The sequence below is a fragment of the Ornithodoros turicata genome, unplaced genomic scaffold (assembly GCF_037126465.1).
Source record: "Ornithodoros turicata isolate Travis unplaced genomic scaffold, ASM3712646v1 ctg00000952.1, whole genome shotgun sequence".
NCBI lineage: Eukaryota > Metazoa > Arthropoda > Arachnida > Ixodida > Argasidae > Ornithodoros > Ornithodoros turicata.
This window is the reverse complement of record NW_026999425.1, coordinates 454301-469231: the sequence shown is the minus strand read 5'-3', so window position 1 is coordinate 469231 and position 14931 is coordinate 454301. Positions and strand designations below refer to the sequence as shown.

Sequence of the window (14931 nt, the reverse complement as noted above, 5' to 3'; positions counted from 1 at the left end):
GATGACGACTTACGCAATACGCAAGATTTCGAAGACCAGCCAAGGAAGAGACTAACGCGGTCACCATCCCTGCATCCCCGACGGAGGTCCAGGTCCCCCATGCATCAAACTATCCCGAAGACATTTACTGCTCCAAACTAGAATCCGCAGCCTGTGGCACTTTTCGGGGTCAGGTTGCGCGCTGGACATGTCTTCAAAACCCCCCACCACTCGTTGAAAATTATGTTACGTTGGATTTTGACGGCAGCCGTTTGGAAGGACTTGTTGACACAGGAGCGACGATATCTTGCATTTCTGAAACACTACGTCGACGATTACGGAAGGTACTGACACCAATTACAGCAGAGCACAGCGTGAGACTTGGCGACTGTAGCGCCGTTCAACCCTTGGGGTACTGCACAGGGAGAGTCACTATTGGGTCGGAATTGTATGTGGTTAGGTTCCTGGTGCTGTCGCGGTGCATCTCTGACGTCGTCTTGGGCTGGGATTTCCTCTCGTCTACAGAAGCCCTCATCGACTGCTCTGGCAAAATTCTGGACCTTGGAGTTGACGTGCCCTGCGGTGGTGATGACGTCCCTATGGCAGTTCCCGTCTCTGTACTGACAGCGTGTAGAGTCCCCGCTTACACCATGGCGGCTGTACGTGTGCGAATTGAGACTACCCTCCCACAAGTTGATGGCATGTTCTTTTACAAAACGGACGTTCTCCTTCAGACATCTTTATGCTCGCCTTGTTCGCTTCTTACTTCTGACAGAGGCCTTGGAGTAATATGGGTAACAAACTCTTCCAATGAAGATCGTTTCCTCCCCTCGGGGATACGGCTCGGAACATTCTCTTTCGGCGATCTGTCGGTTTCTGCTCTTCTCAGTTCGGCGTCAAGCACGGATGGTACTCCAAAGACTAAGGGCAATATAAGCCTCGTGGAAGATAGGATATCCCCTGATCTTCCGCACGAGGACAAGGCACGATTTTCACACCTGCTTTCGGACTTCTCAGATCTCTTTGATGTGAGCGGGGCTCCCCTAGGTTCGTGCACCACGGTAAAACACACGATACTGACCGGGAACTCTCCTCCCGTACATAGCCGTCCGTATCGTGTGTCTCCCGCTGAACGTCGCGTCATACAGCACCACGTAAAGGATATGCTCAGCAAGGGCATCATCCAGGAATCCAACAGCCCCTGGTCTTCTCCGGTGGTCCTTGTACGTAAGAAGGACGGGACATGGCGATTCTGTGTTGACTACAGGAAGTTGAACGCCGCCACTACTAAGGACGTGTATCCTATACCACTCATCGACGACACATTAGATTCTTTGCATGGTGCCCGATATTTCTCTTCTATGGATCTTCGGTCAGGGTACTGGCAGATCGCAGTCGACGAGCAGGATCGTGAAAAGACCGCGTTCGTAACCCCTGATGGGCTCTTCGAGTTTCGAGTTATGCCATTCGGACTCTGTAATGCCCCAGCAACTTTTCAGCGAATGATGGACACGATCCTTCGATCATTCAGATGGACCTTCTGCCTGTGTTACCTCGACGATGTAATAGTCTTCGCTGGAAACGTTGATGACCATATCCAGCGTCTAAGGGCCGTACTCGAATGCTTCCGTAAAGCCGGGATTCAACTGAACGCAAAGAAGTGCACATTCGGAGGTCAACAAATAAAAATATTGGGTCATCTTGTTGACAAAGACGGCATCCACCCTGACCCAGACAAGATAATGGCCGTTCAAAACTTCCCTCCTCCGGAGAACCAAAAGCCATTACGCTCATTTCTTGGGCTATGCTCATACTTCCGCCGCTTCATCAAGGGATTTGCCAACATTGCCGAACCTTTACAGCGCCTATTAAAGAAGGACGCGACATTCACCTGGACTTCAGAGCAAGAAGAGGCTTTTATGTCTTTGAAAACATCGCGGAGTTCCCCACCAGTCCTTGGCCATTTTCTGGAAGGTGCTCCAACCGAAGTCCATACCGACGCCAGCGGCCATGGCATAGGAGCCGTGTTAGTCCAGCTCGTCAACCATAGTGAGCGAGTCATCGCCTACGCTAGCCGCACGTTGTCAGATTGTGAACGTAATTATTCTATAACCGAAAAAGAATGCCTGGCAGTCGTCTGGGCATTGAGCAAGTTTCGTCCCTACATCTACGGCCACCCGTTTCACGTCATCACGGATCACCATGCGCTCTGCTGGCTGACCAAGATGAGGAACCCTACGGGTCGGCTTGGGCGATGGGCTCTGAAACTGCAAGAATACGACCTCTCAATCCGCTACAAGTCCGGCAGGACACACCTGGACGCTGATAGCTTGTCGCGGAACCCGGCTCCGACCACTACGGAGCTGTCCCCCACTGTAGCTGCGCTCCAGTTCTCTGATATTGCACTTCAGCAGCGCCGAGACCTCGCACTTGCTGACGTCATCAATGAGCTCTCTTCCGCCGTTGGCCCTGTATCTCGGAAAGCCAAACTGTTCACCATCAGAGATGGCATTCTCTACCGCCAAAATTATCAGCCGCACGGTGAACAGTGGTTATTAGTAGTCCCCCGTTCACTGCAGCGTGATGTAATTGCGGCATGCCACGACGATCCAACAGCTGGTCATCTTGGGCTGTTCAAGACCTACAGCCGCCTACGTGGTCGTTTCTTCTGGAGAGGAATGTATCGTTCTGTCTCCAAGTATATCAGATCATGCGCCCCATGCCAAAAACGAAAGCCTCCGACCACGCCACCCGCCGGTCTCCTGCGTCCCATACCTCCCCCCGACGCGCCATTTCAACGAATAGGTATCGACATGCTTGGTCCCTTTCCTCTGTCGTCAACCGGAAACAAATGGATAATTACGTCTGTCGACTATCTTACGCGGTATGCAGAAACTCGAGCGACAGCCTCCGCCTCCGCCGCTGACGTCGCTTCTTTTCTCCTCGAGCGGATAATCTTAAGGCATGGTGCACCTCAGACTCTGATCAGCGACCGTGGTGCAGCGTTTCTCTCCGAAACTGTCCAGAATGTAGTTCAGCTGAGCAACATCGTCCACCGCACTACCACCCCGTACCACCCGCAGACCAACGGTCTTACTGAGAGACTCAATCGAACGCTCGCCGAGATGTCCATGTACGTGACGGCGGATCACACAAATTGGGATGTCATTCTGCCATACATCACCTATGCCTACAATACCGCCCGCCAAGCGACCACAGGCTTTTCCCCTTACTACCTACTGTACGGCCGCGAATCTTTGTCCCTTCTTGACTGCCTCCTCCCACGGGTTAGCGACGATCCGCTCGATCCCGTTTCCGCCGCCGCTCTGTGCAACGCCGAGGACGCACGTCAGCTCGCACGAATCCGCACACACGACTCTCAGCAACTGCAGTCTACCCGATACAACGCGTCGCATCGCCCGGTATCTTACAACCCCGGTGATCTGGTCTGGTTATGGACGCCAACGCGTCGAGTTGGGCGCTCCGAGAAGCTCCTCCCACGCTACACAGGCCCTCATAAGGTCCTCCGCCGTATATCTGAGCTGAACTATCAAATAGAGCCATGCACACCCCCCGCCGACCGCAGAACGCCCGCCATCCAGACCGTGCATGTTATCCGGCTCAAACCATATCATGCGGCATGAGGACATAGCCGCCTTCGCCGAGGGGGGGTAATGTGAGGAAGAAGATGTTGGTCTGAAGCGCGGGAAACGCGCTCGAGAATAAATCATTCTTTTGGGCTACCGCCTAGCAAGTGCCTGCTCTTGCGATTCTTCTCCTAACAATATATAGAAGGGAAAAAGCCATTAAAGAAATAAGTAAATGACGACTTAAATGACTTATTTCTTTAATGGCTTTTTCCCCATTTTTATAATTCACTGGCTTGCACTGTGGCATTGAGGAGTGCTCAGACACCCTCCCAGGTGTATATCGCTCGGTGAGTGACCCCTGGTTTGCCAATCCCGAACGATGCGCAGCTACCCAGGGCTGACGAGCCGCAAACACGGCGAAACATGTGTCCCCTGGTGCTGTCGCATCGTTCCATGAGTATCTATATACAGGGTGTCCCAGAAAACGTGTCATTGAATTATAATAAAAAAAACTACGCCACCTAGAATCATGCGGTCAACAGCATTTGTTCTTATTAGGTTTTTGCCACCTCCTAATGTGAATGTCATGTACTCCAAGTTTAAATATGTAAATATTTGCGAACTGAACTCGGAAATTTACCAAGTAAAGGTCACTTTTTTACCCCACCAATATGAAGAGCGTGCCGAATTCACTCAAATTCATGATAATTGACAGCGATATTCACGAGCTCGCAAAAAATAGCCGAATATCATGCTTTTCGGGGCACCCGACCATAACGCGCGATGACTTTTTGAGCGCAATCGCTCTCAGTGCGACGAAAGGAGGTTCCGAAGCCAGCCCACAGAGTGATAGTAGAAAAAGTAACAGTTCCTAAAATTGGGAGAGGGAAAGCATTATCCCAGAGAAAGTTGGACGTGATAAGCCGTGCCTGTTTTATCTCTTTCTGCGGTGTCGGGGAGGGCTGGGTTTCCAACCTCCCTTCGTCGGACTGACAAAGATTGCGCTGAAAAATTCATCGTGCGCTATTCTGTGCGACCTCCGTAGAGCATGATGTTCGGCTATTTTTTCCGATGGGATAGCTCCTGAATATCCCTGTCAATTATCATTAATTTGACTAAATTAGACACGCTCTTCACATTGGTGGGGTAAAAAAGTGACCTTTACTAGGCAACTTTTCGACTTAAGCTAGCAAAAATTTACAAAATTAAACTTAGGTTACACGACATTCACATGAGGAGGTGGCAAAAATCCCAGCAAGAACAAATGCCATTGACCGCATGACCCTAGGTGGTGTAGTTTTTTTATTATAATTCAATGACACGTTTTCTGAGACACCCTATATATATATATATATATATATATATATATAAGTAAAACAATAAGATGTGGACGACAGATTACAGGAAAGTTAACAAAAACTAATTTATGTAATGGGTAATTTAAAACATAGATTATAAAAGAATGGTCGACGTTTCGACAGTGGCACTGTCTTCGTCAGGACGAAAGAGGTACAAGGGTTGCAAATGCCTAAATAGGTTCGGTAAGTGACTTCACAATCGGTGCAGATGTGCCACGTGGTAGTTGTCGGTGAGTCATATTCTGGAACATTCCGCAAGTTCAAGTCCGTTTGGTGATGTCATTCTTCTTAGTGAGCCAGCTCAGGGTGAGCTGTACTGAGGGCGTAGCTGAAAAGAAAAAAAAAAGAGGAAAAAAGGGAAAGTATATCCCATCTAGGCGACCAGATTCATTACTGTTGAAAGTACACCGGGATATTCGTTAATGAGTGATTGAAATTTGTAAATGAGGTAAGACTGGTGTTGTTCCCTGCCTTTACGGAGTTAAAGTTCGATTGAAGAATAAAAAAGGAATTCGAATTCGAATTAGAAAGAATAAAAAAAAAAGAATTTACAAATTCCAATCAATCATTAACGAATATCCCGGTGTACTTTCAACAGTAAGGAATCTGGTCGCACAAAGAAATTCGAGACCGCTACCTGTACCAAATCAAAGTAACGCAAATGCTTTTGTTATGCTGTTATCCCGCTACTTACCTCGGCGTTCATGCGTGTCTGTCGACGGTCGGTTACTTATATTCCTCAATAACACGGCGTGCGACATGAAATACTCTAGTTGCACCCAACATGCCGTTTACGAGACAGCATTTGTTCAACAACCCGATGGTTTTATTCGCTACAGAATTTGTTTACAATAAGGCTGTGGAGCGGCATAGGTGTAAGCATGGTTTTTGCACCGGGGTTATGCGGTCAGGCGTACGACCTGTGGGAGAACGCGTGCATCTACTGCACGACTAATTGCCTAAAATACGTCAGTTCACTTATTGACTGCTTTCGGAGAAGTAAAAGATAGCAGATTTTCAGCCAGCCGTTATTTAAATCCTAGCTCCTTTTCTGCGATCTGAAGACAAGCACGTACGAGAGATAATCCGAATCGGCATGACCTTCGGTGTCGGCAGCTTATATGGGCCACAAATAGGGCCGATCTATCTGAACAGCAGATCACCCCTCAACCCAATCAGCTTCATCGCCCGAAACCACGTGGCCCTTTGACGTGGAATGGGCGTCGCTCTTTTTTGACACAAGAGTTTTGGGGATTCAGTTACTCCTCATATGCATAGCAAACTTTAGCGATTTGTGTTTCAAAGTAAGTGTTCGTTTAAGGATACGTAGTACATCACGCATTTTACCCCCCAAAATATAATAAGTTGAATTTCAGGTAATCAGCCATCCTGTAGTTCCTGAGAGGATGTCCACGGCTCGTATAACATGCCTGCAAGATGGCGTCTCTGTTATTCTCAGTTTTGCTTCTTTTTTTAACCAAAATCTGTAAACAATAAAAGCACCCTGTACATAATAAGGGTTGATACAGTAGCTTTCCAGAGATCATTTTATTGGTGTCTCGCTTTCTCTCTCTCTTTGTTTTTCCTCTGTGTTTCATCACGACACAGTGCGGAGAAATATAAAAACAGGAGATAGAGGAAGCCACATAGAGTGAATAGAAGAGTGTAGAAGAACAGGCGAGGTAAAAGGACACGCGCTTCATCTCAACAAAGAGAAATATCCAAAAGAACCATTGAGTCTCAAGGATGATAACGACCATGATGTCAGTGCCAATGGCTACACCTGTCACATACAGTGTTTCATTCGTAATAGATTTTTGTAAAAAAGATCGTAAGGATAGAGCAGTGTAGATGCCTTTTTGCAGTTGAGCGATACAGCCCAAGCAGCACAGCCCATCGGCAGACGCGCAGACCGATGACGGGCGAAGATCCTGACAAATCGGGCGCGTGCCGCCTCCAGGCAATGGTCCTACGCACGTTTGGCAATACTGGGAAGACATAGGCCCGATCAGGATTCCCGATGCCTGCTCCGGACTCTTTCCCCGACAGTGTCCCATTACCATGCCCTCCACGCATTCCGGTGTTTTTTTTTTTTTTTTTTGCTTATACGAATTGATGAACGAAAAGCAGAAGCAATCTGAATAACGTTTTATAAAGACATGATGAATTATGTATACGTAACAATTACACAACTGGATGAATATATTCCTGACAGAGATACACAAGTGCGCAACAGAGAATCAAAGTCTTTAGCATCAGAGCACTGGGGAAGGACAGGAGGCCTTAAGAGCAATGATATCACAAGAGGTGAAGTGACAGCTGAAAACGTACTGTAGCCAGTCCTCCTCAGGTACCCGAGGATGCGGCTGTAGAATATGGACCACTGCGCCCATCTACAACGTTGGAAGCTCATTGGCCGAGACTGTGTGCGCTCTCCGATTGTGCTTTGTGTGGATAAAATGTTTCTTTTAGCCAAAGGTCGCTTCAGTTACTCAATAACGTACAACGGCGGGAGGCGTGAAATCCAGTATAGAAGTTCATGGTGGCCAGGACCGGCTGAAAGTTCACCAAAACGTTGAAGCTCCTGATTGGCCCAATTGCTATGCATAATATCTACGACGTCGCACTCTGATTGGTGGTGTGCCCAGTGTTGTGAGCCTGCTGTAACTTCGTGGGGCAATATGCTATCTCACCAATGATTGAAAATTATGTTTAAGAAAGACTATAATGCAGACAAATGACCAGCCGTACAAACCTCGTGGAATATTTTTGCAATCGGATCCAGATACCATACAGATACTTTAGATGCAATGAAGATCCATATGCTGCAGGAAGCACACTTGCAAAGACGTGAACACTAAACCGATTGTGTCTCAATTCACAATTCACAAACTGGCTATTAAGTCGTATAAGTTCTTCATAAGCGCGTAGGGGAAACGTTGGGGGGGGGGGGGGGAGGGGGTGCTGGACCTGTCCTGAATGTCATTTAATTCGGGATGTCCTGTACAAGCCTTCCAATCTACTTTCTCATGTCAACAAGGAGTTCTCGAATTCTGCAAGATAACACATGTTAAAAAAACTGCACGACGCGAGTGTAATGGGGCACTTACTCTGAGCTCTTCCTAATAAAACGGCGTCGCACCGGAACGATTTTACGGAAGAAGCATCAAGCCCTAAACACTGGCAACGACCACAAATGTACACGAATGCACTTGTTCGCCATGACCTGTCTGTATTCTAGACAGGTCATCGCGAAAAGTCTGCAAGAGAACAGTAATCTTTCAAACTGTAGGAACTTAAAACGTAAGTCATATGAAAAATTGACTACCACGTAAACACTGTTGGATGAATCTTCTACTGGGTTTCTTGAAAGCAGGGAGATAGACTTTCTGAAATTATTTGTACAAGTTAGTTGGGGCAACGTTACATGCATAATTGTTTCCCTTTTCAGGCGACGTTGCATCAAAGTGCCCGAACAAAACGTTATCACTTGCACAGACTGTCTGCGAAGAAAGCTTTATGAGGGAACACGGCCTCGTCCTTCCCCTCGAATATGTGAACAAAGAGGCGAACAAATGGTACTGCTGGTAAGGACTTTTTCACGTACAACTGGCGGTTCCACAGTCTTCTTGAGATACTTATCCGGACCAAGGCTGTCTTCACCCCACACCCTGTTAGAAGAAGTCTGCCACAGATACCGCCCACCTCGTGTTTCACTGGATGAGTGACTTAGAAACGCGTGACGAGACAGGAATCATGACTGATTTGTCCGGCCCTGCACTTGAGGCAGATAATTCAGGTGAAAGCCAAGCTGACGTGCTACAAAGGTGACATCGCTTGACGGAGATCCGGAGAGTGAAAGTTCGAACCCTGCCACCACGCGCATTGGCGTTTTCCTGAATTGTCGTTTGACGTAGCTTGTCGCAGTAGTATTCAGTCATGTCCAGGCTACGCCCGGTCCACTCAGCAACCTGGACCCCTGGGCCCTGCCCCTGAGCCCTGCGCGTATTTTTCCCCACGCGGCGCGTGTGCGGAGGGTTTTCCGCGCGCTTATAACATGCAGAGGCATGCGAAGAAGGGTCATACACAAAAAGTACTATTTTATACTTTACTATAAATATAATATATTTATTAATGCCAATTGTAATGCCAATCAAGTTGAGATATATTTATTAAAGCCAATAGTGCTGGGAATTGTGCCGATTGTGATGCCGATCAGGTGAGGGAGAAAAACCCAGCCGAGAAAACTTCACGACCTGTAACAGAAGAAACAAAAACACAAGGCAGTACATATGAATAATATACATAATTTATTAATTATATCCAGTCCTTAGATTCTGAAATTAAAATGCAGTAGCACATTTAATCAAAGAAAATGTTCTTAATACGATTACAATCAAAATTACAAGTTTTATTATAAAAAGTCCGAGATGTGGGCACCTGATAGATGTAATTTGCGAGCATAATATGGAAGCTTAGTTTAATATTCCAATATGACACACATTTAATTAATCAATTTCTATTGAAGTGAATAGCGCAGGCACAAGGCAATAATTCGAATCAACACATAGCATTAATACAGAACCAATAATCCAACATGTAGGGAAATAATAGCTACACCATATGAAAACGAGAAACGATCACCACATTTAATCAAAGAAGATATTCTTAATCAATGTGATTATAAACAAAATTATAAGTTGTGTTATAAAAATCTAATATTCCTATACCTGAGAACCATCAGTGCAATAGCGGGAAGTTCTGATGGTTGTATGTAATTAACTGTGAACAGCAGAGACCCTGGAAGAATATGGGACATGAACACAAGAGGAAATAAAATATATACCACTACAAAGAAGATATTCGTAATCAATATGATCACAATCAAATTACAAGTTGTATTATAAATATTCCTACATGTGAGAACCATCATTGCAACAGACGCAAGGAAATAACGTGAAAAAATACAATCAACAGCTACAAATAATAGAAAGCCAAACCTGCACACCATCCAACACATAGAGAAATAATAGCTAATCAATCTATCAAAAGGAGAAATATTACAATATAGCACAGACTTAACGCTGAAGAACAGAGGAACACTCTAAGCGGCGACATGTAAACAACAACAGAGGAAAATAATCTATTATGAACCATCATGAAATCGACCAAAACATACAATTTTCATTCTAACAAACAGTACGATTCTTGATGGAGATATCCAAGACATAGAAAATATGCAATGTTTACATCTCCGTTTTCACTCTTTTCCTTAAAGCCTGGAGACTTTATGTCTCTATCTAAATGACCAAGACGAAGCAACTCCCATGCTTTATCACCCAAAGGGTTGGTGGCTAATTCCTTCGTCCAGCAAACATGGCGTTCTAGAGGTCAGATAAGATAGTTCAAAGGCGATATATTTTATTGTGCCACGCAAATAGATGTCGATATTATTCGCGGGGATCACTATATTTTCGTATCCTTTCCTTGAAACGGAAATCTTCAATCAAAGTGGTGGAGAAGTCGACTAAGTTTGTACTGATGCGGTATTGTTATTGAACATCTAGAGAAAGTCCAAATTATTAAATGGTAGCAACAATACTCAATCAAAAAACGAGAAACAAATTTAATTACATCAAGTTTGGTAATATCTTGCAGCAGAAAGTTCTATATAGATGAACCACACAGAAAAATCAAATGTGAAACACAACTCAGAAATATCAGGCATTCCCAACTCAGACATTATTTTTACTTATCTCAATCGAGTGAATAATTGAAACAAATATGACACAATTAATTCATCATGCATACATAATGTCCAACTCATAGAATATCAGTCGAACCTGAAACAAAACAATAATTAATTCAGACAAATCATTTCTAAGCTAGCAGCGTGAACACACCGTAGAATCTGTACAGAAACTTGCCATTTTCAATGAATAAACATGATCAACTAGTGGATTCAAGCGATAAAGTGTGATGAAACCCGACGACCCCCAACACCAACATCAAGTTAGGGAGGGACGGGCTCTAGTATGGCCTTGTGCATAGAATCATTGAAAGCGCACATTTTTTTCTTACTCATCACATCTTTTTGTAAATATTTCCGTTTCAAGGAAAGGATACGAAAATATAGTGATTCCCGCGAATAATATCGACATCTATTTGCGCGGCACAATAAAATATATCGCCTTTGAACTATCTTATCTGACCTCTAGAACGCCCTGTTTGCTGGACGAAGGAATTAGCCCCCAACCCTTTGAGTGGTAAAGCATGGGAGTTGCTTCGTCTTGGTCATTTAGATAGAGACATCAAGTCTCCAGGCTTTAAGGAAAAGAGTGAAAACCGAGATGTAAACATTGCATATTTTCTATGTCTTGGATACCTCCATCAAGGTTCGTAGTGTTTGTTAGAATGAAAATTGTATGTTGTTCGATTTCATGATGGTTCAATGATAGATTGTTTTCCTGTTGTTGTTGTTGTTTACATGTCGCCGCTTAGAGTGTTCCTCTGTTCTTCAACGTTAAGTCTGTGCTATATTGTAATATTTCTCCTCTTGACAGATTGATTAGCTATTATTTCTCTATGTGTTGGATGGTGTGCAGGTTTGGCTTTCTATTATTTGTAGCTGTTGATTGTGTTTTTTCTCGTTATTTCCTTACGTCTATTGCAATGATGGTTCTCACATGTAGGAATATTTATAATACACCTTGTAATTTGATTGTGATCATATTGATTAGGAATATCTTCTTTGTAGTGGCATAGATTTTATTTCGTCTTGTGTTCTTGTCGTTCGTGTTCCGTGGTCTTCCATAGATCTAACGGCACCCATCTTCAACAAATCAGGGCAGATATCATCAGAGCTGGTTGTTGGCTAGGAGCGTGCTATGTGGTGAAGTTCATTTTTAACATATCTATTTTCTGTGTTGGATTCATAAAACAAAGTGTTTGTAGTGTCTCTTAGAATGAAAATTGTATAGTGTTCTATTAGATTATGTCACGAGGATGATTTTATGATAATTAAAATGATAAATTATTCTCCTTTGCTTTTTTGTTTAAGAATAACTTCTTTCTAGTGCTATAGATTTTATTTCCTCTTGTGTTCGTGTCCCATAGTCTTCCAAGGTCTCCGCTGTTCACAGTTAATTATCTATCAGAACTTCCCACTATTGCACTGATGGTTCTCACGTATAGGAATATTAGACTTTTTATAGCACAACTTACACTTTTGTTTATAATCATATTGATAATATCAAATATATATTGATATATATGATATAATGAAATATAATCATATCTTATTTGATTAAATGTGGTGATCGTTTCTCGTTTTGCTATTATTTCCCTACATGTTGGATGATTGGTTCTATATTAATGCTATGTGTGGATTTCTGGATATGTGGATGTCTGCACTATTAACTTCAATAGAAATTGATTAATTAAATTTGTGTCATGTTGGAATATGAAACTTAGATTTCCTATTGCGCTCGAAATTACTTACATCTATCGTGTTCTCACATCTCAGGCTTTTTATAATAAAACTTGGAATTTTGATTGTAATCGTATTGGTTAAGAACATCTTCTTTGGTTAAAACGTGTTCTCCCTTCTGATTCACTGAAAACTTGTGTGTATGATTACAGTTAATAAGAAATATTGTGTTTGATCTGTGATACCTATTCAATGCTATTATATCTTACCTGTAATAAATATTTCTTTGTTACGCGTATTGTTTCTCTTCTGCTTCAGGTTTTTTGGCTGGGTTTTTTTCCTCCACACAGAGTCACAGCATAATTCCTAGGACTATTGACTTTAATAAATATACTTTCACTTGTACTTGTGTGTATGGCGATCCTTTGCATGTAAACAGCCTACTGCACACATGTTGTAGCTGGAAAAAAAATTATGATTGAAGTTGACACTGATTGAAAAATGACGAAAGAAGGCGACCCAGGCTGAAAAATGTGAGCTGGTAAGCGCGCACGCAGCCCTCTGGCCACGCCCTACCCACCGGTAAGCGCCTCCACCCGAGCGCCGCCCGGCGCGTGCGGGAAAAAATGCGCGACCCAAGTCGCCCAAGGCTCAAAAATGTCGAAAGAAGTCGGCCCAGGCTGAAAAATGTGAGACGGTAAGCGCGCACACAGCTCTCCCCTTTGGGCTAGGTTTTTCTCCTTCACGCAGAGTCATAACATAATTCCTGACACTAATGACTTTAATAAATATATTTTCGCTTGTACTTTTGTGTATGGCTATCCTTTGCATGTAAACAGCCTACTGTACACCTGTTGTAGCTGAAAAAAAAAATTATGATTGAAGTCGACACAGATTGAAAAATGACAAAAGAAGTCAACCCAGGCTGAAAAGTGTGAGCTGGTAAGCGCGCACGCAGCCCTCCGTCCACGCGCTACCCACCGGTAAGCGCCTCCACCCGAGCGCCGCCCTGCGGGTGCGGAAAAAAATACGCGACCCAAGTCGGCCAAGCCTCAAAAATGTCGAAAGAAGTCGACCTAGGCTGAAAAATGTGAGGGTAAGCGCGCATGCAGCCCTCCCCCCGGTGATAAGCATGTGGACAACCCTCTACACACGCGCCGCGCGGGGAAAAATACGCGCAGGGCTCAGGGCAGGGCCCAGGGGTCCATGTCGTAGTTTCGCCCTGCCGTAGTTTTGGCATGACAGAATACTACTTGTCGCTTACGAACTGGCGGAAAAAGCTGCTTATTCGGTCGTGCGCAGCTCACTGCGTTGTTCATTCGGCGCGAACCGATGTTACGCGCCCCTGTAATTTAACAGCTATTTGTGCACGATGTTTTCCAGTATGATGCAGTACAGCCAGAATTGTCTTCAGGACACGCTGAAACAACAAGGATGCGATTCCGAAGACTTTTTGCAGGGTTTCACTCGGAAAGTTGAGACTCAATGTGGAACGTCCAAGTCGTTCTGTAAGTACAATAAAACAAGAATGAAGCAGGGATAACACATAATACGAGGCTTGGGACAACAGTAGTCTTTGTAAGTCCAGTGATAAATATCCATCCGGCGATCAAAATCATTACATTGGGACATTGCAGTGGGACTTAATGGTAGTTGAAATCGAGGAGGATCGCCAGACTGTCAAGCTGAATGCCAACGAAACGAAATCACAATGACAATGAGATCAATATGCAAGCAAGAAATTAAACTGATAAAAAGTGTTTTATCGGGGGGCCTCGCTTTCTTTTTCTCGGCTATGTTTTACATTCCCACTTGCATTAAACGACCCTCAGCTGCTTGTATTTCTAGCGGAAATACCTTTTCCTCTAGGAATTTAAATCTTAGCGGAATAGCTACTCCGCTATTGAAACAAAAATGTCAGATGGTTTAGCGGTTTTATGTTGCGCACCCAGAAGTACCAGAGACTAGTACAGAGTGGCATGAAAGAAGAGAAAGAAACAAGGGAAGTGCGTCATCTTACCAAATGACAAGGATGCGCAGGAGAATAAGGAACAGTGCCATCGGGAACCAAACACAACACTCCTTATGTAGAATACGCGTTTAATCTCAACGGAGGGGAAAAAATAATAATTGATTCTCGCACACGATCACGTTCTTCCATATTTGATGTTGCTGCCGATGGCTGCACATATTTCACATACAATGTGCATTTACTTTATTCATTGTAGTTGTTTTCTAAGAAAAGGAAACACATAGAAGCGTCGACGCCGTGTTTGTAGACGACAGACCATCCTCTCGCAGATAGTGCGCAGCCTTCCAGTGGCTCACATCATCTTACATCACATTACATTATTGGTTACGTACTGCGAAAATGATTATTGAGAGAGACCTAAAATTTTCACACTGCAGTCTTCTATTCAGGAGGTAAAGCCTCCCACTTGTACTATTTCGCATTTGTCTCGCTACTGAAGCGCGTAACAACGCACAGGGCTGGGCAAAGGTCTACGGAAGACGCTCTGGCGCATTCCTTCCTCAGAGTCAGAGGGTAGCAGCGAATGGTACCTTGCGAACTAGT

At 44.3% G+C, this 14931-nt stretch overlaps 1 protein-coding gene across 1 annotated transcript in view; it reads left to right on the top strand.

Annotated features, from left to right (window-relative positions):
- Positions 1 to 14931, top strand: part of LOC135375891 (uncharacterized) — a 43334-nt gene that overhangs the window by 10992 nt on the left and 17411 nt on the right. The window contains exons 3-4 of the mRNA XM_064608522.1: positions 8379 to 8514; positions 13740 to 13864. Of these exons, the coding sequence (XP_064464592.1) occupies positions 8379 to 8514; positions 13740 to 13864 (261 nt within the window). The remainder of the gene's footprint in view (positions 1 to 8378; positions 8515 to 13739; positions 13865 to 14931) is intronic.